Source organism: Pimephales promelas, chromosome 1 (genome assembly GCF_988280905.1).
Source record: "Pimephales promelas chromosome 1, fPimPro1.hap1.1, whole genome shotgun sequence".
In the NCBI taxonomy this organism is placed as follows: domain Eukaryota; kingdom Metazoa; phylum Chordata; class Actinopteri; order Cypriniformes; family Leuciscidae; genus Pimephales; species Pimephales promelas.
The window spans coordinates 35,712,138-35,738,100 of record NC_142769.1 but is presented as its reverse complement, the minus strand read 5'-3'; the positions used below and the strand labels follow the sequence as shown (position 1 = coordinate 35,738,100).

Here is a 25,963-nt window from a genome sequence, read left to right as displayed (position 1 = left end):
TAAAAAGAGATGTTACAGTACCTGTCAGCAAATCAGCATATTAGAATGATTTCTGAAGGATCATGTGACACTGAAAAATGTATATGCTGCTAAAAATTCAGCTTTGACATGACAGGATTAAATTACATTTTTAAATTGATTACAATAGAAAACAGCTTTTTTTTAAACTGTAAATATTTTTTTACAGTATTTTAATAATTGTAATAATAATTTAACGTTAAAATTACCTTGAATAATAATATTATTGTATTTTTGTATGTTGTAAATAGCAATGCATTCATACATTTCTAATTCCAAAAACTATCATTTTTAGTATTTTACACTTACAGAAACAACATTTATTGTCATGTTAAATGTATTTTTTTCCAATTATAAAACATGTTTTCACTTTAACATTTTAAAATGATTTCTTCTCTAGAATTATAAACAATTATTTTTGTGATTACATTCCACCTACATTGATATCAAGATATGCACTTTGAGAGGAACATTGGTGGAGCAGAGCATGTAATCTACACTTTTCACTGTCCATTAGACTCTAACTACAGGCAGGCAAGCCTACTGGCATGCCTCACGCTGTTTGTGTGTGTGTGGCCATGGCCAAGGGAATGTTTTCCAAGTGCTTGCTCTTCCATGAGCACACCTGAGCTCTACGGCTGATGCGAAGCCTCAGGTTGCGCCGTGTCGAGAGCCGTTTAGGGTAACCATGCACGACAATGCTGCCTTCAAACGTGTTTTTCTGTCACTAACTCTCTTTTTCTGCTCCATTCTCACAGAACCATTCACTCTACAGTTCGAGCTATAGCAGTCCTCTTCATCTTGGGCTTACATTAAACTCATTTACTTGGGTTTTTGAAGACATGAAAGGGACGTTCTGAGGTTTTCAGGAATCGGAGATTGATTTGCCTGTGCTAACAGCATGCTGAATATCCTGATATCCTCGCTGCTCGATGCGGATCGTAACATGCGATGGAGGAGGATTGAGCGATTGTCCTCGTTGGCAGTATTTATCATTCTATTTCTTTGTGTTGTTTTTTATGTGTTTCTTGGGTTCAGTGATAGTCAGGATTCCTGGTAATTAGATGTGTTTGTGTTTCAGTTCATTTTAAGTTATATCTGGTCTAGTCATTCATGGCTTTTCCCATGCAAATATTTCATCATCCTCCCTTGTAACATTTAATTTTATTTAGCACATGGTAATTCATAAAAAATGCCTCTATTTATGTTGAAATTTGGTGTGGAGACGGCACTAAGAATTTTGATAATAAATGTATAGGTTTTTTTCATTTCATTGTGGGCTTACATACTTTATTGGTCATTGAAAAGCTTTGTTTTATAGCTCTTTCCTATCACTCACTTTTTTCCCTCTCTGATTCCTGAAGCCTAGCTATGGGAGAATGTGACCTCTTAGAAAAAAGTTATTTTTGGTTTAACCCTCTGGTCTGGTCTATGACAAGAATTTATCTCGCAGCATGACTAATCCAAAATATCCTTATAGCCTCTCCCCTGGACCTGTCTGTCAATCATCAAAGTATTTGTGGAATTACATCTATATTACCGGCCTTGTGAACATTAGCCGTCATGAATTTAATAGGGAACACAGTGTCTTCAATGTAAGATTTGGTTTATTCAGATTACAAAGTTTTTTTTCAGGGATCTTAACCATTAATGTATTATCTCTGACAACTAAATGATTGATTTGGCTATAAATTGTGCATTTGTGATTTTTTTTTAATCAGTTGCAAACATGAGCTGACGTTTTATAGTGAAAAGTACAGCCCATAATACTGATTTCAAAACAATACAAACAGCATTCTTAGGCCCTGTCCTATGGGAGGGGGCCCGGAAACCACAGGAAGTGGTCTACATTGCAGCAATTATGTCCCGTTTTGGTTTCCTGAGTGGTTTGTTATCGACGAAAAAAAACTTGATCTAAAGGTTAAACCACACAATCTCTTCAAAGTCTTCAAAATTAAAAGAAAGTCTAAGTTTTGGTAGATATTATTAGTATGTTTAATAAGGATATTGGTTTTGAACTGCATTACGGAGTAACTAAAAATCATTTAATTCCTATATTATATTTCTATTTCTTTTTTTTATTAATCATCTAAAAAACTCATAATTGTTTGACCCATATTTGGGAATTTTAGTTAAAAATTACTGTTTGCCAATCAAAACAATTGTTATCATTTATTTATGTCAAAAATGTTTTGTGTTAAATACAGGTTACTTCTCCTTAAAATTCTAACACCAAAAAACAAAGCACAGATCAACAACTGTGTTCCACTTTAACTTGCGTTCCTCTCTCCATCCCATCCGCTCCCCGGTCAAAACGAAAAATCAGGCACGGGGGCGTCCCTTTAGTTTCTATTTTTTTTGCATCTATTGTTTGATGTAAAATAATCACACATTTATGACATAACTGGCGAAATTAACACATAAAACCTCTCCATACACATACAGAGTAAAAATGACACATCTTGGATCGTGGCTCAACCTGTCCCGGTTTCCACCCAACCACCCCCGCAGAACTGTAATGGACCCTCCCAGTCAGACATGTCATGATTGTTGCTGGGAGAGGAGAGAAGCGAGGATCGAGCTCATCCGTTTCAAACTGCTGTGGGACCTTCGCATTTCGCATAATCGATATTATTAAACTCTTTCTGGTGCGGTCGACTGTAGAACAGCGAGGTTTTCTTGATTCCTTTTTGTTTGTCACTTTATTAGAAAAAGAAAGAGCCTGGCTATCGGCAGAGTATTCAAGTAAGTTAGCTTCGGAAGTTTCACGCGCAATAATAGATGATGAACTTTGGACTGCTGGGTTTCTGTTGTGTTGACATGTCTTTTGGGGGTCAGAAGAAATAAACCCGCTTTGCCCGGCGCTGTGGCGGCTGCTGGGCAGGACGAAGGAGGAATATATTTGGGCTGTAACTTTCGGTGTAGTGATATTGAACAACAGTCACTTGCTACGCCGGGAGCCAACAAGATATCTACATGTCTGCTAAAGCTGCCATAAATAAGGTAGGAAACAGTTTGACGGTTTACGAGACCTGACCCATTTAAGGTGCAAAACACGTAAAAAATGACGAGTTCCACACACGAATGTATCTTGTTTTCTTCATAATCCATATGAAAGCTGGTATCTTAAAGGGATAGTTCATCGATAATTCTGTCATCGTTTACTAGCCGTCATGTTGTTTCAAACGTAATGCGACTTTCTATCATAAGCGGAACTCCAAAGGTAAAATGACAGTCTCAGTCACCATTCACTTCCATTATGGAGAAAAGATGTGATGAAAGACTGCCATTCTGATTATGTCAATTTGTGTAGCACGAAATGTTACTTTAAGATAATTGTCAATAAGACAATTTAAGTGAATATTGATCACTGGAAGAGTTTGCGATTCGCTAGGTATGCTACCTGTTGATTAAAAATGGCACTTCTGCCAGTACTTTAGCGGTGTGAAATTATTGCAGTAACTTTTCTCGCGTTACTGAATATTGTAGGCTATGGGGTGAGAATTGTTGCATTATTCCAAATAAATAGGGTTTGATCCACAAATAAATGTAAAGAGATTAACAAAAATATATCAAATTCTAAAATAAATATATTGAGATCAACAAATAAATGTAAAGATTTTAACAAAAAAATATAAGACTCACAAATAAATAAAATGAGATTTACAAATGTTTTTATGCCACAAACACAATTCTGCCTGGCATTTATTTGTGAGCCGCTTTCTGTGCGTTTGTGAATCGGTTCCTGTGCATTTGTAAATCTCGTGCATTTGTGAATCGGTTCCTGTGCATTTGTAAATCTCCTCGTGCGTTTGTGAATCGGTTCCTGTGCATTTGTAAATCTCTTCGTGCATTTGTGAATCGGTTCCTGTGCATTTGTAAATCCCCCCACGCATTTGTGAATCGGTTCCTGTGCATCTGTAAATCTCCTCGTACATTTGTGAATCGGTTCCTGTGCATCTGTTCCCTTACGCACTTGTGGATTTTGAAACATTTCTAGCCTAGAGGTGCAGACAAATCCACAAATTAGTGGACTCCACCCACCGTTTCCTCAAGAGTCAAGACAATCAAATATCGGCCACATTGAGCTGACCCAGAGCCTGAGCTGACCCAGAGCCTGAGCTGACCAATCGTAGCATGTTCTCGCTACAAGCAACTACGTTAGGCTTTACACACGGGACAGGAACTGAATCTGATTAATTTTGAAGATATTTACACTAGAGCCAGACCGATATATCGGCAGACCGATATTATCGGCCGATATTAGGCATTTTCCAAATTATTGGTATCTGCAGTTATGATGGCCGATAAATGAATATTTGAAAAATAAAATAAAAACGGACGAAACACGCTTCAACCATGTCATGAGTGTTTTGCTGCTGTTAAACAAGCCAAGAGTGAAGCGGAATTAGCTCGAAATAGTTACGTTACGTTGTTACAGTGTAGTTGACTGACTGTCCTTTTAACTTTGACAATGTGACTGAAGTATTTCTTTAATAGTGCGTGACAGTTATAGCAATGAGACAAATCATCTCTCCTTGGCATGTTATATTGAAAATGTATATTTTACAATTTGCAGTATGACATTATCCATTGCTAAATTCTGGCTCATCATAGACTAGCTAACCACAAAACTAGCTAATGCCACTATCATCCGTCTGTTCTGCTGGGACAATAAAAGAAACAAGTTTTTTTTTAAAATGCATTATCATATTATTTTAGTTAAAACTCATAAATAACTACAAATAACTAATGTTAGGGAAATCTGTTAATGTTTTGTTGTGCGTTTCTGAAATAAAAATATCGGCCGATATATCGGAATATCGGATTTTAAAACCTACAAATATTTGTATCGGTATCGGCCTTCAAATTCCTTTATCGGTCGGGCTCTAATTTACACCCCTGAAATGGAGCTGTAAACAAATGGGTGCTTCATTCAAATTTAACTGTTTGTGTGGTTAAAAAACCCTGTTTCCAAAAGGTTATTGGAGTTAAATTTTTTACATTTCCATTAGGATAAACTCAGGATTACACACAAATTGTGATCACCATCCTGAGCATAACACCCTGTACACCGGAATCAAGCGGTGCGTCAGAAGCAAATGGCCCATTATCTTCTTGGCTAATCTTCCTTCTTGACTAGAGCTGGCTACATGCACAATTCATAATTCGTGATAATGTAGGCTATACACTGGACGTGGCGCAGCGCGACACGATGATTCATTGATAGTAAACGGATGCCCGTTCTTCTTCTGAAGTAGCGGCTACACGGAGGACACTTCATTTGCACCTTTGCTTTGTCCAGTGTAACATTAGACAGACTCAAACGGGGTAGACAGACACAATGTAAGAAATTACAAAACTGATGATTTGTCTTTTAAAGTACAATCGTGGTGACAAATAGCTAGCTATAGGACATACATATTATGTAGAATACCAAATATCAGCCCAAATGACCATCATTGAAGATGTAACAGCATGTAGTATGCTACAATGCAGATGATTAATTGATACAACCAATTCCATCGCTACAACAAAGGATTGGTTGTAGCGAGAACATGCTAAGATTGGTCAGCTCAATATGGCCGTTATCTGATTGGCTTGAGGAAACGGTGGGTGGAGTCCACTTATTTGTGGCTTTGTCTGCACCTCTACGCTAGAAGCGTTTCAAAATCCACAAATGCGTGAGAAGATTTACAAATGCACATGAACCGATTCACAAATAAATACTAGGCAGAGATGTGTTTGAGGCATAAAAAAACATTTGTAAATATATATTTTTTGCAAATCTCGTTTTATTTATTTGTGAGTTTTATATTTTTTTGGGAAACTCTTTACATTTATTTGTGGATCTTCATCTATTTATTTGGAATAATGCAACAATTCTCACCCCATACTGTTGTAGACCAACTGTCAATAATGCGCACACATGGGAATCCAAAACGTATATAGTTTGTTGTCTGAAAATTGTGGGCAGGAGTTTGCACATGTTTTTTTTTGGTTCTGTCTAAGAGAGACAGCCCGCGGAAAATGTGTTTTTTCGTGGGGTGCGTGTTTAACGTGGCTCATCGTGCTCTAGTCTACATTATGTTATGTGTTTTGTCTGCTCTTGAGTTGGCTTCCTGTTCCACTGTACTGGGCGAGAAGCATATGAAAACAGGGAATGTAGGCCTACAGGACATTCAGTTATTCAGGTTTGGTGAGTTTCTCTTAATGAGGTGAAATGGTTATGTGATGATGTAATGCAATGGTGTGTATTATTGACATTATATCCAGGAAACATTTCGCACCAAGAGCATTTCATATATAGCCTAATATGATTTATTAGATCAAAAATACAGTAAAAACAGTAATCTTATACATATTACTTATACATACATATATAATATTATTACAATTTAAAATACCTGTTTTCGATTTTGAAATTTTTTTTATTCTTGTGCTGCAAAGTAAATTGTCTTCGGTGTCACATGATCCTTCAGAAATCATTTAATGCTTATTTTCTGTTTAAGAAACATTTAAAATGATCAAGTGGAAACCAAAATTCAGGATTATAGAGTTAAAAAAAAAACATTCATATGAAAATGGAAATATTTTGTAATATTTGTGAATGTCTACTGCCACTTTTGGTCAATTTACTGCACCCTTAAATTCTTTCAAAAAATGATCTCAAAATTTTAAATGGTTATTGGTTTAAATATTGGCCTTTTTAAGTTTATGTATTGTACTTCAATACTAGTAATTATTCATGGTAGAAAGTCCTTAGTTTAAGTTATTGGTATTTTTAATCACTAGTTCCTCTAGTTAGTATTACTGTTTATCCCTAAACAAGCCTACTACAAAAGTTGTGCTTGAAGACATGGCTATGTTTTTTCCAGGAGGAACTATTTATCTTGTCTATTTGAGGTGTGGATCTGTCTGGATGACCTTTTTCTTGTTTGTGCCCTAAAGTTTTGTTCAATCTCCCCGGGGACCTTGTTTCCTCTGTAAGACATTGTCTTGTCTCTGGTTCTGTTGTTTATGTTCTTTCTTTCTTTCTTTCTTTCTTTCTTTCTTTCTTTCTTTCTTTCTTTCTTTCTTTCTTTCTTTCTTTCTTTCTTTCTTTCTTTCTTTCTTTCTTTCTTTCTTTCTTTCTTTCTTTCTTTCTTTCTTTCTTTCTTTCTTTCTTTCTTTCTTTCTTTCTTTCTTTCTTTCTTTCTTTCTTTCTTTCTTTCTTTGTAAATACAGCAGAGACTTCATGTGGATGATTATGTTTTCATTAGGTATTTTGGAGACATGTTAACAAGAGTTATTTATCATTGAATGGTTCCAGCAGAGACCAGATGTGACAATAGTGACCTGTGGTCAAGCTTTAAGAAAGTCCTTTTTGTCTTCAAGTTCAATGACACCATATGTATTGCATGGCTACTGATCACCATTCCTCTTTAGGGCTTCTTTATGATTTTTACTTTTAATTAGGGTTGGGTATCGAGAATCGAGTATCGATTGGAACCGGGACTAACTTTTCGTTTTTCCCGGAATCGTTCAAAAGTTAAAATTTCAATTCCTAGTTTCGATATTCACAGTTCGCCGAGCGGAAGAAGAAACGAAGAAGCGTCTACCGGAAGTGTTGGCATAACCGCGCGAGTCGAACATGCTTACGTCGGCGGTCCAAAGTGTGGCTTCACTTTTCTAAAAAATAACGAAATCTCGGCAAAATGCAAAATTTGTGACAAAAGGAGTATTTGTGACAGAAGGAGTATTTCCTTCAGAAAGACCGTTGGTTAGCAAGGTTAGCTAAACTTTTTTGACCCTGCTTCTTAAAAGAATCGGAATCGAGAATCGTTAGGAACCGGAATCGAAACAAGGAATCGGAATCGGAATCAGAATCGTTCAAATTCAAACGATACCCAACCCTACTTTTAATAGGAATTTTTTTTAGTATGCAGTGGTTTTAACTAGGCCTTTCATAACTAGTTTTAGTGCATTATATTGTCACAGAAATAATTGTGATAAACGATATTGTCGTTTTGAAGGGGCACTTGGCAACTATTTCAACTTAAAACCGTTTAGAAATCATTTGTATGGTTTAATAACCTGTTCTGGAGAGAATGTTGACTTTCCCCGCTCCCCCAGCGTTACCAGGTGGAAAACCATGGTTGCATCATGGGGACTAACGTCCTGGTAAGTTGGAAATAGGAAGTCTCATGAGAAGCGAGAATGAACGAGAAACACAAATTGCTTTATGACAGTTCGACATAATTCTATGATCCTGTGTACGATGTATTACCCACTTGGTAGACACAGCTCCACACGATAAAGTTGGCCAGCTCCGATAACAAATGCACATGAGCAGTGGTAGAAAGAGGGAGGAGGGTGCCGTAAGCATAGAGGCCGCAAGTGAGTTTTTTTTTTTTTAAGACAGTGTTGTGAAATACGCCCACAGGTGTAGGGGGAGCTCGATGAGAAAACATGCGGCAGCAAAAGTGAAAATCAGCGAAGAAATGACTAGAGTTGGCAAGTTCCTCTTTAAGATCATTTTATGCCACTGAATAAGTATATAATCATAATATAACAGCATAATAATGCAAGTAGGTCTACAGGTGAAAAGAAGGCGTCATTTGAGTTATAGTGTTTTCCTGAGAGACAGTTTGGAAGAATAAGTCAAAATACTCTCGGTTTCAAAGCCGTAATCCATTTTTGACTGGACTGTCTCTGTCTCACTCTCACACCCTTTCTGACAGTATCTGACCTTTTTGATTGGCGCCATATTTGTTCTTGAGTAAGTAAGCTGTCTATACTTCAGGGAAAAAATGAATTAGATCTCGAATCATCTTATCTACTGTGCCATTTGCATGAAAATTAAGGCATTTAATATGTAACACTACATAGCATACAGCTTTGATCACCTGTCTGTTTGTCTGTCCCATACAGAAAATACAAGAGAAAATGATTTGTATTAGGCCTAATGCTATAAATAGACCCCTCAAGCTTGAATTCATAGTCAAAGCAGAAAGAGCAAGCAAGAGAAAGCTCTTGTCCTCCGTTTCTATTCTGGAGAGGTTATGTTAATTACTGTTGGAGCCTCTGGCCCTCTTTGAGATCTTGCAGAGTGGTTTTTTTTAATCATCAGAGGACAAACATATATATATCCACTTTACTGCTGTACCATACACTCTAGAAAAGAGGAGGTATGCAGTTACAATTTTCTCTGCTGGAGAGGGAATGTTTGTTTCTTTGTCTGTAACTCTAGTTTTTTGCATCTTGCAGAAATCTGAAGATAAAACTGTAAACGTCAAAATCTGGCAGTGTAATGTACCGTTTGCAGAGTCCTGTGTGCCGCTCCGAGCCAATCAGACTCAAGTGCCTGTGTTGTTGGAAAGCTTGAGCGGTTCCCATGGTGAGGAACAGCACTGGGCTCCTGGTGCACATCCACAACACTATTGCACTCTATCTTAGTGCAATAGTGTTATAATAGTGCATGTTAGCTGCCCATTATCTCTTATTCTACTGTCACCATATGATGGATTGTTGTTTACGATGTTTGAGAGTGATATATCTATGTTTAAAAGTTATGTTTAAAATAAATATATTGGAAAGCCCAATTTGTTGTCATTTCCACATATCTTCTTAGTTTAATGCTTAGCTAATGAGGACTTAATTATCCTGTACCCTACTGTCACCCAGTGTTATTAGCCCACCCCCCTCAGTCCTCCCCACTGGGCTTTCAGTGTTCTGGATCTGTCCGAGGCAGCCTGTACACGGGTTAGATCTTCACTGCATGTGACGGGAGAAAGCAAATGTGTATGTGTGATCATCTGCATGTCATCTCTCCGGTTTCTGTATAGCCAGTAAGTTTGCAGCATTTTAAGAGTAGTCCAGTACACAGCGGGGCAGTGTAAAAGAATTTAAAGCAACATGATCAGCTATGAAATTAATTTCAAACACACATTTGTTTGTCCTAACAAAACGAAAATCACAAACACAAATTCCATAACAAGAGTGTGGAAATTATTAGCAATGACATAACAGCAAATCTGATGTTTTCTGTTAAAGCACAAACTAGAAAAGTAAAACAAACCTTTAATGTATCAATAATTAAATTAACTGATCTTCAGCTATCTTTAGCCTAGAGTGTGCCACCAAACGGAACGTGTGTTTATGGTGTATGTCGGCAGTGTTGTCGGATATCATCATAATTTTTAAGGCGATTATCGATAAGTTATTTTTTTACATATCACCCAGCCCTAGTGTGTGAGTGTGTATCGTGTACACCTATTTAACTACATTTTAGGGAGAAATTTGCACCCAGAAGTGAGCTAAATCTGATAAAACCTCCTTTTATGTCCAAGGAATGCACATATGTCCAAGGACATTCTCATTTGTAAAAATTGTAAATAAAGTGGGGTTTTTTAAGTGATAAAAGTGCAGAAAGTTTTCTGTTTGAGTTCGGATGTGGGTTAAGGCTAGGTTATAGCATTTATTTATAAAACGAGAAATTCATGTAATATCCCCAAAGACAATTGTGTGTGTGTGTGTGTGTGTGTGTGTTAAGACTTCTTCATACTTCATCACTTGAGGACATGAAATGAATGAACATGCAATGACTGGAAAAATATTTGATGTATAAGTATATGATGGCACAGCAGTGTCTGTGTGGTGTGTGTGAGTTCATTCATTAGTTTATCTCTTAATTACTCTGCAATGAAAACTGTTAGTGGAGCCTGCCTATCTGTTTTTTATTATATATAAAATTGTTGTCATTAGAGGTTTTTAATGGGGTCATGTCGTATGTCTTAAGTTTTGTCTCTTGAGGTCCACTTATGTTAGTAAAATTGTTGTGATCATGACAGTAATTTAACTTTTTGATAACTATTTTAAATGTGCTGCAAAAATGGGTTTGACTAAAATTATTTTTAAAATGGCTTTTTAAAAATAAACTCCAGCTGCTCATTTCTTATAGTTGGATCCTTCATAAGGATTTGCAGAGCTGTAGGTACTATATTTTACTTTCAATTATAATTCTTCTGGCGTTTGAGTAATATAGGCTATTCTACTTCCATTGCGTTAGTTGCATTATTGCATTATCGTGATTAGACTGGTTTCTGAACACTTTTTCATTGTTTGTGTGTAAATGTGGGCTGGCATTTGAGATTATTATCTGAATGGAACAGGATATATTTGCTGCTTTGTTTCAATAAATTGTCTTTTCCATTGGGGAGAAGGTTTTGAGAAATTTATTTTTGAAAAATTTTGTTTTTGTACATATTTACTCATGTAAATAAAGCGCATCGGGGCACCTTTGTGATTTCACAATAGCACTATAGTATGGCGTTGAATGCGCCACTTCCGGTATTTTGCCGGTTACTCGATATAGGTAAATTCTAATCGAGGATTTTTTTATAACTGAGTGAGTATTCAAATTTAATCGAGGAATCGTGACAGCCCTGTTATCTCTAAGATCAAGTAAAATTTGATATATCATGTCATGTCGTGATATGATATAAATAACTGTTTTACCCTTTAATCCATTTTCTGTTTTTCCCAAAGATTTTCCATCACGTCTATCATTCAGTGCTGCTTGATAACACCAATCTGGCTGAGAGAATGGCACACAAAAAAATCAGTTTTAATCTGAATCACATGTCGGGTCTTAGTGAGCCTTCTTCTCTCAACCATGATAATGCAGAGCACTACAGGAGATTGTGGGCTACAGTGACCCAGACGCTCACTCAGCACGGCAAATTCCTTCATGTTACCTCAGCTTGAAATGGCTGAATATTTCAAACAGTTGCTGCCCATGTCTGTGTCTTCTGAACATATCCATAGAGTAAGTCGCATTGATAAAGTGGATTATTTTCAACGGTATTCGCCCCTGTATAATTGTTGTTTAAGTGATGGCTAAATGCAGACTGAGCTTGAAGAGATTATAGACCTCACAGCATTTATTTTCCTCTGAGACTGAGATGGCTGTATTTATTTGATAATAGTCTGTTATTATTGTATTGTGTGTGCATAATGATAGTGATCGCTGCTAGATTTGGTGTGTTTGTGGGAATGGAGTGTGTGAGAGTTTTGGTATAATGATGGTCTTCTTTTAGAGGTTTGGTTTGTGTGTGTGAGTCAGTGGCTTAGTGGTGCTATGGTTTTTATGTGAATGCATAGCCCTGAAAGGAAGCCATCACTCTTTTGAAGATAATGTACCTGATGAGCTCACGGCCACACGAAAAAACTTAGTTGTAAAGCTCTGTTAGTTTTTTACTGGGCATTTTTTCTGAGTCTGTTTGCGGTCCCCGACATCTCAGACCCAGATCCAGGTCCACTGATCTCAGCTTTGCTGTGTCCACATGGCACAAAGCTGGTTAGCTGAGGTCTAGTCTGTTGTTATGGAGCTGGGAAACTCTAGAAGGCTGTTTTGAAGATAACGCTTGAGCAATTTCCTTCACTTTTGCTGTGCCCCATAAGCTTCAAGCAGCGGTTCTAGAGTATTGCAGATACTGTTGTGACTGAGCAGACTTAATTTGACTTTGGACTTCTCTCTTGAGCTATTTTAATTGAAATTTTGTTAATTGTAGATTTGTTGGAGGGTTTTGTGTCAGTATAAACAGTATTTTTCCTGTATTTTGACTTGAATATGAAGTTCTACTTTTTTTCTGCAAATTTCAAACACTGAAAACAGTTATTGCCTTAGTTTCTTTATTATCTTTCTCTCTTCTTCATTGATGTTACATTGTGTCTAATAATCACACCAAGTTTCCAGTGATTTGTGAGCTGAATCATCAGGTAACTTACATGATCTTCCCAAAATTAAGTACTTAAAAACTAGGTGTAAATACTGTTTAAGGGGAATTTACCTATAGTTTTGAGATTATCCAAAGTAATTATTTCAGCAAATTTAGGCCACACTGAACTAGGTTTCATTTAACAGTCAAAGTTCTAATAATGAATAAAATGAATGTGAAATTCATAAACACATAATGATATAAATAATTGATAATTATAAATAAATTATTTATTTCAGACAGAAAGGGAAATAATTACATATGCCGCATCGGGCATTCCATTGCAGATTTAGTTATGAGTTTTAGGCAATCTGGTTTTGTTTTGCCCTCAGTCTAGACAGACTGAGTTTGTGTTGAGAGTTGAGACAAACTTCACAAACTTTTTGTGTTAAGGAAATTATCCCACCCCTGGCTTCAGATGTTTGCAGTTCTTCTTGGTTCAAGATCATTAGTTCCTAGGGGGGCAACCCTCCATTTTTTTGCATGCTATTTTTAATCTCAGTGGTAATTAAAAAAGTAAAGTTAACCCATTATTGTGTTGCCTTTTTAATTACAGAAAAGTTTTAGTAATATACAATGCCATGTAAACATTATTTAGGATTGTTTGATGAATATAACATTTTATTTGAACAGCATTTATTTGAAATAGAATTCTTTATAAATGTCTTTTTATTTTTGTTTTTTAATTCAATACATCCCCGCAGAATAAAAATGTTAATTTCTTTGAATTACCCAAAATGTTTGAAACTTTGAACAGTAGTCCAGGATCCCAACCTGCTGTTCTAAGCAGGAAAGGGTTAGCATTTCACAGTAAAGTAATGCTTATTATAAGTATATAATTATATGGACTCATACTTGTAGACTTTATATTCAGGGGAGGCCCTAATTAATCCTGTATATTAATTATGCTGTAGTAGTGGTGAAGGGAATTAATCTAGTGTTAGCTGCACCTCATTAACTCTCTGGCTGTCTATCTTTGGCCACAGAACAGGCATTGTGGTGCAGAATGCCGCCTGTAAGAGCTTGGGAATTCCTTTGAGTGAGCTCGAACTGGTCACGTGACCCTCGGCTTGGAGGCCTGTCTGGGGAGACTGTGGTTTCTGTGGGTCTGGGATATAAGCAGCACCAAGGTGTCCTATTTATCCCCCTCTTTCCGCTCGCACTCATCATTTTGCCCCTGTCCTCCCTTTGTTTCTTTTTCTTTCACTCTCTCTCTTGCACTCACCCTGACAAAGGCACCCCCCTGCTGAATGAGGCTGTAGTTGTACAGTTACACATCATTGTGGTTTTGTGTGTGTGTGTTTTGTATCACAGATTCTGGCTATGGAATTCAGATGTGGGAACGAGCTTGTTTCGGTCATCAGCACATAGCTGAGAACAAGGATGTTGCAACACAACATCTAATAAATAAGACCACCTCCTCTTAATACTAGCTATGTAAATAGGGCCTGGATGAGCTCACAGATTCTGTAACATCAGTTTCTGTGAGAATATGTGCATTCCTAACAGGACTGCAGAATAGTTTAACATATAATAACAAACCATGGTTCACACTTCACAGCGAAACTCAAGACAGCTAAATAATAAAAAAAAAGAAGTGAGGACAGTCTTGTATAATCAGGTCAAAAACACATTGACAGAGGAGAGAAACTTTGAGAAACTACTCTGGACAGCTGAAAAAACAGTTTTCAGCCAACGACCCTGCATGAGTGTGGAAGGGCCTGACGTATATCACCAATTTCATGACACATAGGACTGTGTCGAATCAACAACTGGCTGATGAGGACCTAAATGAGTTTTATTGAAGGTTTAAAAAAAACCTGGCCTCACACCCAAAACACGCACTCTGACGCACTCTCTGCACAGCCATCAACATCTCCAGCAAAGCCCCTCTCCTGTCCTGGACTTCGGATCGGAGAAGAGGATGTGTGTTCGTTCTTTAGGAAACAAAAGACAAGGAAAGCACCAGACCCAGACGGTATTTCACCAGCCTGTCTAAAAACCTTTGCTGACCAGCTGTGTGTGGACCTCATTTCGCCATTCAAATCCATCATTCCGGTAATCCTCCAGACCAAACTAACCCAGCTCTTTTTCCCTAGCTCTATCTGTCAGTGGATTTCCAGCTTTCTAATTGATAACAGCAATTGAGAATGGGGAAATGTATGTCTTACATCACCTTACTAATAAATAAATACATTAGATATATGTACAATATTCGGGTTCGCATTTGGAGTCTGTTTAGAGAGAAGAGAACGGTGTCATCTTGGCGGCCCCTAATTTAATAACAAATGATAATTTTGCCAGAAGTGAATCAATCAAATCTAACTTAAGCTGGAAATTAACATTATTCAAGAACCACTATAAAACCAAACCAATCTGTGTTACCTTAAGTTTATCTCTGTGAAGTTGCTTTGAAACCATCTACATTGTTAAAAGCGCTATATAAATGAGGATGACTTGTTGTTGACAATAAATATTTTCGGAAAAAAATAACATTACGATGTCCAGAAATCAATTTCAATTGCACATTCGTTTTAATTCGTCGTTTAATGAGATCTTCTAAAATATATTGTTATTGCCGTGAATTTTCACGTGAGTAAATGCATAGATCCACAAAGGTTGCGTTTGTAATTTAATGGTCTAGTGATGAACTTTTGCCAAGCGTGTCAGAGGTTACGGGTTCTAATCCGCACTTGTATAGGTTTTTTTTTTTCCTCATCAAAACGTGAATATGTCCATCAGTGGTTGTATATCAAGCAGGGACATGGTTGTGTGCAGTTTCTTTTGTGATTTTACCTATAGAGAACCTATAGAGAGTCTCCGCAAGCGATTAAGTGATGGATTGAAGCGTGCATCCATATGCAGATTGTGTGCGTGAGCCACAAGAGAACGCTGTATATGCGCCACTGATAGCAGTGGCAACGAGCGATCAGCTTGATTAAAAAAAAAACGCATTTCATAGCTAGATTACGGAAATTATGCCTAAGGGTCTCATACACGATGCTGGCTGCATACAGGCAGGAGGTTGAACAGCTGGCTGTCTGGTGCAGTCAACCTGGAGCTGAACAAGCTCAAAACTGAGACTTCAGGAGAAACACCCCACTCACTATCGTGAGCAGCGGTGAAGTCATTCAGGTTCCTGGGCTCTACCATCTCTCAGGATGATTTTCAAGTGGGAAAATCACATTGACACAGGAGCTGATGATGCAGTTCTACTCAGCTAACATTCTGCCTTCTGCACTTCAGTTGCTGTCTGATTGGGCTCAGCTACAAAATATATCAGCTATATAAGATATCAGAAAACTAAAAAGGACAGTTCGGAGTCTTCGGACTGCAGTGCTGAGAGGATTATTGGTGGTTCTAGAGAGAGAAAAAGGGCTCAGGAAATCACTCTGGGACCCTCACATCCAAGCCACCTTCTCTTTGAACTTTTGCTGTCTGGCCGGTGCTACAGAGAAATAAGCACTAGAACAGCCAGACATAAGCAATGTTTCTAGTTTCTACTAGAAGTTTCTACCTCATGAACTGTTAAATGTTCTCCCCACTGTGCATGCAATAAAAACTGTGGCCTACCTCTTCTCATTCCATTTCCTGTTAATTTTATTGTATTTGTATATAATACACCTGTACAAATTTGTTTATTATGTGTATATATGAGTGTGTGTATATACAGTAGTTGTTATATATAGTGTGACTGTCTGTGTACTTTTGTTGTCTCGACTGGAAGCTTCTGTCACCAAAACAAATTCCTTGGAAACATACTTGGCAATTTCTGTGTCTGCTTCTGATATTCAGCATTCATTTTCAGGATTGTTGGTTAAAATGATGGCTTCATTCATTTAAGTATCTAACTCCAATTATCATCTTTTGATTATTAACAAATTGGGGATTTGAATTCAGTTTTTTTTAGACAAACATCATCACAGTTCAGTCAGAGAGAGAATGAGAAAAAGAGAGTGTGAAGGGCCTTGACTTCTTATCAGCACATTCCTGCCTTGTGGTTTTGTGTGTGTGTGTGTGTTAGGCAGATAACTCTGTGAGAGCTCATTGGGTCAGTGCAGCGCTGATTTAAAAACTCCTGTGGCTAGGCCAGAATCTGTGGCCTGGTTATCGTCCCTGACCTGCCAGCTATTTGCCACTGCAAACTTAAAATAAAATAGAGAGAGAGAGACAGAGTGAGAGAGAAGATGATGTAGTTAATGCATACATCTTTAACATTATGCTTAACTAGTAGATTGTTGACTCTAGGGGTGGGTGAACTGCTCTTGAGGAAGTCTTATACTTTGGTAAGTATACAGGAAAGCACTTGAAGAGTTTTCATGCTGTTCTGACTATTCTCTGTGCTGTCAGCTCATAGATGTTTGGTTGAGTTCAGATGACCTTGCTATGAGGGTGCCTGTTAAACCCGCAGCAATAAAGCATGTTCACATGCTCGATGCTGAATGGTTGAATGCTGGGAAAGAGAATGTTTTATCAGAGAGTCTTGCTTGTTTAACAGTTAGTCGAACGGTCTATGTCTATGCTAAGCGGTTAGGACTGAGTTAGTCATAAGCCGTGTTTCCACTGTTGGGCGTGCTAGTACGTGCCAGTCGCATTTCCACTATCACTTCCGGGGCTTGATCGGGCCTTGTCTGGGCTTCCTCTGGGTCAACAGCCAGGGATTTTGGCCCGTCGAATACCTTGGTCAAAAGCGGGCCAACTGGGGTTTGAGGAGTGGTCATGAACAAAGGTGGAGAGGTTCAACACAGCTGCTCATTTCCCATGTTATCATACCAGAAATGATCGCTCAAAAGACAAACGAGGTGTGGGAGTATTTTAAACTAGAAATAAAATTGAACATTTTTATGTAAGCTGTGCCATTTCAAACTGGCATAATTCCAAATTAGTCGATGCACACAACCCTTAGTTTCCACAATGATTTTAAGATTTTAACTGTTTTCAACCTTGATAATAATGAGAAGTGTTTCTTGAGCAGCAAATTATTTTTTTTTCTATAAAATTAGCCACATAAGTAAAAATGTTTTATATTGTATCAGTCTTTGTTTATATCGGCGCATCCCTTAACTTAATAAAAGTAAAAATATAAATATCCATTAAAACATTTACAGGTACACAGAGCTCCACTGTTACAAAAATTCCCATTATGATCAATGAAGTTGTCTACGGTTTTTAAATGAATCTCTTATTGACATTTGTGTTTATAATCTCTTGTTTATAATGAAAAAGATTTGAGAGCATGCAGAACTTGTGCTGAACAAAAGCGCCACAGTTTTGGGTGGATTCTTACTAACTTAAATTAGTGGTATGCACGAATGGTCGAATATGCGATCTGTCATTTTTCGAAATATAAAAATACTATTCGAATTTTACAACATTGCTTTGCTGGCTGTAAATGCAGTGAATCCATAGTAAATCCCAAGCAGTCTGTAGACATAAAGGGTGTTACAACAGATGTAAAATGAAACAAGATGTCTGAAAGAGAAAAAAAAAAATTATTACAGCCGAGTATTTTTCCTCACCTCAAACGTGTCATATGGCTTCCCATAATTGTTTGTTTCCGAAATATTTTAGTTTTATTCTACAAAGCTTAAAAATAGTGTGGCTCTTGTCCAGCTCCTTTCCTCCTTCAACTTCATAGAAGCCAAAATATTTCCACACATCAGCTTTTAACGAGGGTGTTTGGATGCGCTCAGCCATCGCGTTTCTGTTATGTGCACGCGACAGACGGTCCAGGCACTGCACTTCCGCGCTTCAGAGAGTTCCGTCTTTCGCGTTTCATAAATATTCCGTTATTATAAATCTTTATGTAATTTAAAATTTTTTTTTTTGAAAATCAATTTTTTACATTTTGTGAATCGATTCAGAATCGTCCACGTCTGCATCGCGATGCATCTAGGACTAGGGTTGGGTATCGTTTGAATTTGAACGATTCTGATTCTGATTGCGATTCCTTGTTTCGATTCCGGTTCCTAATGATTCTCGATTCCGAATCTTTTAAGAGGCAGGGTCAAAAAAGTTTAGCTAACCTTGCTTACCAACGGTCTTTCTGAAGGAAATACTCCTTCTGTAAAAATACTCCTTTTGTCACAAATTTTGCATTTTGCCAAGATTTCGTTATTTTTAGAAAAGTGAAGCCACACTTTGGATCGCCGACGTAAGCTACTCATGTTCGACTCGCGTGGTTATGCCAACACTTCCGGTAGACGCTTCTTCGTTGGTGTTGTTCAGCGGTTTCTTCTTCCGCTCGGCGGACTGTGAATATCGAAACTAGGAATCGAAATTTTAACTTTTGAGCGATTCCGGGAAAAACGAAAAGTTAGTCTCGGTTCCAATCGATACTCGATTCTCGATACCCAACCCTATCTAGGACTGACTTTTTACCGAAGTACAAGTGCTTTTGACAACCCTACTGTGAGTCTAAATGCGTGAGAATCTGCAGCCCTGGATATGGCACCTTTTTTTTTTTTGTAGTTATGTTCAACTTTCCCACACTCTACTGGCTTGGTTTTGTTTGCACTCCGAAGCTCTGTGTTTTCTTCTATTGGGTTGCATCCAGGAGGGCGCATAACAGTTTTGCACTTTAGTGTCCCACTGGTCAAACCATGTTATTGCATGTTATTGCCCTTAAAATCAAGTCAACTCAAATTGAGATCAAGTCTATTCAACATCAAAAATATTTGTCGCCAATTTTTTTATGTCAACGTTGTTGAAAATTTTGACTAACCGTTTCAGCCTTAACCCCTGAGGTATTTTACTCTGTTTTGCTTCACTTGAGTTGTTCTTTACATCTCATACAGTATATTATCTCTGACTTTGTATTGCGAGACTTTACAGGTGCTTGTAGATCTACCAAAAATGCTCACATCACGCAGATTATTCAGGAAGCTTTCTTAAGAAGCCAGACACATAAGTTGCAAGATGGAGGTCAGTCTCTTCTCCTGTACTCCTGTATGTTTGTGGTTTGCTGGACAGCCTTTCTCAGGTTGTGAGGACCTTTAAGAGAAGCATTGTGGAGATTAACTTTTTAATCCTAGTGCACAGGATTAGAGGTTTTATATTTTTATTTCTACTTCCTCTTTGCACATCAAACAGTCAGTCTGTCTGCCGTGGTAGTTAAACATGGGAACATTGTAGTTGGTGCTTACTAAACTTTTACATTTTTGTGTTCTTATGGTTGTAGATGGTTTACACTACCATTAATAATTTTAGTCAGTAATATTTGTTTTATGATTTAAAAAAAGGATTTTTTGCTCATCATTGCTGTAATTATTTGATACAAAAATACAATAAAATCAAAATGGTGATATTGTGAAATATTATTACAGTTTACCAAAAACTGTTGTAACTGAAGTTGTGATTGTATTTTCTTCCCTATTGTGTTGTATCTCGAAACAAACATGAAAAACTTCTCAAACAAGAATTTGATTTTGTCGATGGGGAAATTGACTGGTTTGTTGTTTGTTATTGCTGTGATCTCATGTGAGTCAGTAAATACATCATCAGAGTAGAGAAGAGATGTTGATGTACAGTACAAGGGAGGGGGAAGTTATTTTGATTAAAGATTACAAAGGCACATGAATTAAAAAAAAAATACTGTATATATTGCCCTGGTGGCTTCACGACTGGCAATGTGCATTAAAGGCAGGTAAATGTAAAAGATGTAAAAAATGTAAAAATCGTTTGAATATGCCACATTTATTGCAGGAGTTGAGCTGGTGCCACTATGACCATAAACCACAGCAGCCACCTCCATTATTTAATTTATATTTAGATGCATTTCATGTCATAGGATGTTATAGGTCACTTTCGCTGCCACGCTGTTCCGCAGGAGGTACCTGCTTCTGATTGGCTGACAGTGATCCTGCATGCTTAATTTCTAAAGCTTTTGGAGTACGACGGAGGCTGTGGTAACAACCCCATTCCCATAGGCCTGTCTTTCTGTTTGCTTTGTCTCACTCTCTCTTTCTATCTTTCTCCAGCTCATCCACGGCTGCCAAAAGCTATTTTTAGACTGATTGTCAAGAACTGCTTAACTAGATTAGATGTCTCTCTGTCTCTCTGTGTCGTTCTCTTATTTTCTTCCCCTCAGCATCCTGTGGATAATATAATACATCTTGGCTAGTGTGTTTCAACTTTGCCATTTACTATGGGATCACTTTTTTTGTTGGGTGCAATGATGCTTTGTTTTGTCCCTGAAAATCTGAAGCAGCACTTTTAAAGGCACACTATGCCAGAATTGTACCTTAATATAACAGCTTCAAAGTCGAAAGGTGGTTAACAAACTCATAGTAGGGCGAATCATCCTAGTAGTAAAGCTTGGGCGGAGCGCCCCTGACAAATCTCAAAACAAATCCGACAAAAAAAAAAAAATGCTTTACGGCAACAACGTCAAACACATTAACCACAACATGAAGCACGAAGACTCTTGCCCGCATTTCAGACGTGAAACTCGACGATGGAAAAAGCAAAGAAAACATCGGAAGAGACTAGGAAAAGGAAAAGAGAATGAGCCTCTCTTCTCAACCCGTAAATGCATTAAATGCATCGATCCGCAAGTTTTGTTTGAGTTCTTTAATGGTCAAGTGGTAGATATTTTGCAAAGGTTGTCATAAGTTACAGGTTCTAAGTAGGGCTGCAACAAATGATTATTTTGATAATCGATTAATATAACGATTATTAGAACGATTAATCGACTAATCATCGATTATTTTGCCAGCTAATCATTAAGTTTGGAACGATTATTCAGCTTTTTCAATTAGTTAAAACATTGAGTTTTACATATTCTTACTATAATATAAAAAGAAAATCAGTTCAGCTTTTGAAATAGTGGTTTTAATTAGAGCCAACTAAACAGGTCATTCTCTTTAAGTTTAACTCAAATCACACACAAATGTTCTCTAAGCATTGTTTAATAAGCCCACTGCTTTTCATAGGACTGAAACAGAAAAAGGGTCATTACTTCAGGACACAAAAGGGTAAAATATTAATCTGCAAACCATTATTATAGATATAAAATTACAATAGTTTTTTGCTTTTACATGAGAATTGAGAATTGAGCTGACAGAGATGTTCTCATTCACCTTTTAATTTACAGAATGAAAAAGAAAAAGTAACTGCCATGATATTCTTCCTAATATCTCCTTTTGTAAGTCTTCTTGATTATGGAACAAAATACAGGCAAGTAATAAGACTATAATACCTAACAGTTTTACAATAATAAAAACAGCCCTGACTCCTAAGCTCAATCAAGCTTTATTCTATGCAAAATGAATCATCACATTACTGTAATTATATTATTATTGACGATATTATTACTATTATTAATAGTATTGCATGATCTAATAAAGAGATTTACGTTACCACTAGTTAGTTAGCTGGTCAAATCGCGATATTGAACGCCCTTACATTAGGTCACGTGAGATCAAACGGCTACTCGACAACATAGATATTTGTCGACAATTTTTTATTGTCGACAATGTCGACTAATCGTTGCAGCCCTAGTTCTAAGTTTTTTTCTCTCTCATCAAAATTCGAAACTGAATATGTTCATCAGTGGTTACAGTCTGTATCAAGCAGGGACATGTTTTTGTGCAATTTATATTGTGATTTCACCGGAATGAATAGAGAGTCTCCGCAACTGCGATAGATTAAAGAGTGTGTCCGAGTGAAGACTGCTATTTGAGTGAAGTGAAGTAAACAAAAGCAATAATAAAATTAAAAGCAATAGCTGATCATTCTCCATAACGACGTGGTCGCTATTTACATCTTATTTCATCAGTAAATCGTTGCGTTACCAAGGCAACGACTGGCACATTTGTATTACATTCCAAACAGTGGCCATTATCGGGCCCACACTGGAAAATGTAACTTTCCCAGTTGGCCCGGATTGGCACAGAATGGAACGATTACAAAATGAGAACCGTTCGGCCCAACAGTGGAAAAGCTTGAGTGTTCATTTTTAGGTGAATTATCCTGACCATCACTCAGTCTTGCGGTCTCTAAGGCCAGAGATTCACACCTACAGTGTCTGTTTGAGCCGAGTCAGTAGGAAGAACAGAGTATAAGAGAGATTCATTGTTAAGAGTTATAAGTTTACTGTAGTGCCTTCTCTCTTGGCACTTCTGAACCGAACTGAAAACTGCAGTGTGGGAGATGGGACATTGATTTTCTTTGTTCGCTCTCTCATAGTCTTTTTAAAATTGGACACCTTTGCCATCTTTATGTGATGTCAGCCTGATGTCAACAGTGTTTTATTTTTTCTGCTAAATATGTAATCACATATTGTAATCACAAAAATATGGAATTGTGGGTCATATGCTTCTCTGAGATTTGCATAAGCTAACCTTCCTGTTTCTCTGGAATACATCTTTTCAGAAGTCACCAGAGTAAATGGCTTGAAATGGGGTCTGTGCTGAGGACTTTGCATATATTTGTGTATTAGCAAATTTTCATATTTTCTGCAGTTTAACACTATTTTGTTGACGTGTTCTATGTCGCCATTAGCACGATGAATCATATGTCTGCATAGGTCTGCAGAACGGATGCACACAGAGCCCCTCTGAATCCAACTGTTAAAGGATTACTGCGTTTAAGTTGGATTTGGGCTGCGAGTGTGTGTGCCAGTGTGATATAAGTGTGTGTTTGTGCCTGTCTAAGCTAGTGCCTGTTTAGAGAGAGCGAGAGAGAGAGTTTGTACGGCCCAGGGACCAAAGCAGATTGTGAGGAAAAGGGAAAAAATATCATGTGACCTTAGTATGTTTTAAAAATAACACAGTAGAGAATGCAAAATAATCCTGCTGAGCCATCGTTGTGAATATGGGTTAGAGAAGCTATGCTTTATTTAGGATCACATTAGCAAATTGCAGAAAGATGAACAAATATCTGATCACCTGATGAGTGTCCCCATGTCTGTTTTACTCTAATTTAGAGGATGTCACTGTCAGGGAAGTGACCTGACGATGCTTATTGGCCAATGACATCACACAAGAATGTGCATAATCCTAAACCCTTCACTTGTGAATGCAAAAGATAACAGACATGGAACCATATGAATGGCGATCAGACAGTTCAGAGAGCATTTCGGCCCTTCAAAAATAATCCATTGAAAAAATAAACATTAAAACAACATATTATAATGAAATTTTATCAAAGCTACAATGAATGACGGTGTAGAAAGATGCTTTCAGAATTAGATGGTGGTCTTATTAGTGCTGGGCAATGATTAATCATGATTATTTTGCAATTATTTTGTATATAAATACACACACATGCATATATATATTTAATACTTTTTAATTAAAAATATGTATATTTTTATATATTTAAATATTTAAATTATGCATAAATATATAAAGTATATACATGCAAATATTTCTTGAATGGCACTGCACGCTGTGACTCCATGTTGCTTCAAGAGCATTATTCTGCGTTCGGGATGCGCATAAACGCTTTGTTTGCCGCACTGTATTGGAGCCTTTTATATCATAATACTTTTGCACAATGAAAGATTATAAATAGTCTTTCTTTTCCTGTCCTATCTATCATATGTTGCTGCTTCATTAAATTGCTGCGCTATATTTATTTAAAAGTAGGGACGCATGGGCAGGCCAGCATGTCGATATCGGCCGATATATGTTAATTTTTAATAATATCGTTATCGGCCTGGTTAGAAAATGTGGCCGATATATTAAAGCCGATAAATAATGTGTTATTCCATTCAGCTGAGACACTTGTTGAGCACTGTTTGTTTTTGAATTTCTTGAAATATGATTGAAATCTCTTCAAAAAATTAAAATATGGTTTGGTACAACATCTGTCATATCAGCTATACAACACTATAATTAGAACATCATTATAATTGTGCGCTTGGGACATGGATTTAATTGTGAAACTTTTGTTTTTGTAGTCAGGCTCTCAAAATTAGATAAAAATTATTTGGATTTAAGTTTATCGGCCGATATATCGGTTATCGGCTTTCAAATATAAAGAATTATTGGTTATCGGTATCGTCCAAAATTTTCATATCGGTGCATCCCTATTTAAAAGATGTCTTCATTTTATAGTGTGTATATATAGGCTATACTTGTCTTTCATGAATGTATTTTACAACAATACAATGAGCAATGTGTAACGCGTCGTGCTGTTTGAATGCTGAATGAAGAATGACTGACAGCCGCAGTGGAGGGAAGAGTTTACGTGAACTATTAATTTCTACCTCACATTATACTATAGAATGGCTTCAGAACACTTATAATATAGTGCACAAAAACTTTATGGTGCTTTTATAATGTTTTTGTGCGTTAACAATAAGACAAAGAATAGTATACGCACAATATCGGTTTTGGATCAGTCTGTTTACACTAATGACATTTTTATGTACTTACACCTTTAGGCACGTATCCGAAGCCCATTTGTTTATCCTTGTTCAGCTCCGACTTGGAGCACACAGAAAGCCACAAAAGGTTTTATGCACTTTTAATAACACTTTAAAATTAAACACATCCTGCAGTTTACCAACAGTTTACAACATTTTTACAAGTTTGGGCTTTTAGGGAGGACCAAAAGCGCACAGCTGTGAAGGAAAGGAAGGTGTGCTGGACAGAATGCGGCAGCTGCACCATAATCTATTTACCTTGATCATCTTGTTTTCATAAGTGTTGGAAGCCAAAATCCAAATACAAAAATCCATTGATTAATCGCTTAGCTCAAGCGTGAATATAAATAAGCTGTAGGTTTCTATATGCGTATGTGTTTTGCCATTTGTGAGGACTGCACACAGTCCAGGGCTGAGCATGAGCAATGGTGTCTCATTTCCCCCCATCACTAACACCCCCACCACACGTTGTGGATGTGTTTCTCTCTCCCTCCCTTATTCGATCTCTCTCTCACACACACATACACACACACACTGCATGTACAGAGGAAGAAGCTGCAAGGAACTACTACTGCAGAGGGTATTTTTTCTTTTCCCAAAGCTGGATATATTCTCACACTACCTGAGGCAAATGTGCATCCATCCTAAGAACGTGTGGAGGTCCTGTCTGTCATTCTAATGAGTGATCTTTAGCACGCTAGGACGGGCTCTGTGCTCACGTGCCGCAGCCGGCCACCTGACTCTTTCTGTGTGGATTTACATAAACGGGCAAGTGTACAGCACACCGCTGCAGTTTTTATGGATCTGCGCC

General features: G+C 37.4%; 1 protein-coding gene across 11 annotated transcripts in view; it reads left to right on the top strand.

Annotated features, from left to right (window-relative positions):
• Nucleotides 1-25,963, top strand: part of tjp1a (tight junction protein 1a) — a 125,780-nt gene that overhangs the window by 49,072 nt on the left and 50,745 nt on the right. The window contains exon 1 of one of the 11 annotated variants that reach the window (XM_039666885.2): nucleotides 2,552-3,021. The exons of the other annotated variants lie outside the window; for them this stretch is intronic. Coding sequence (XP_039522819.2) covers nucleotides 2,995-3,021 — 27 coding nt within the window. The 5' untranslated portion in view covers nucleotides 2,552-2,994. Of the gene's footprint in view, nucleotides 1-2,551; nucleotides 3,022-25,963 lie in introns of those variants that run through there. 11 annotated transcript variants of the gene reach the window in all.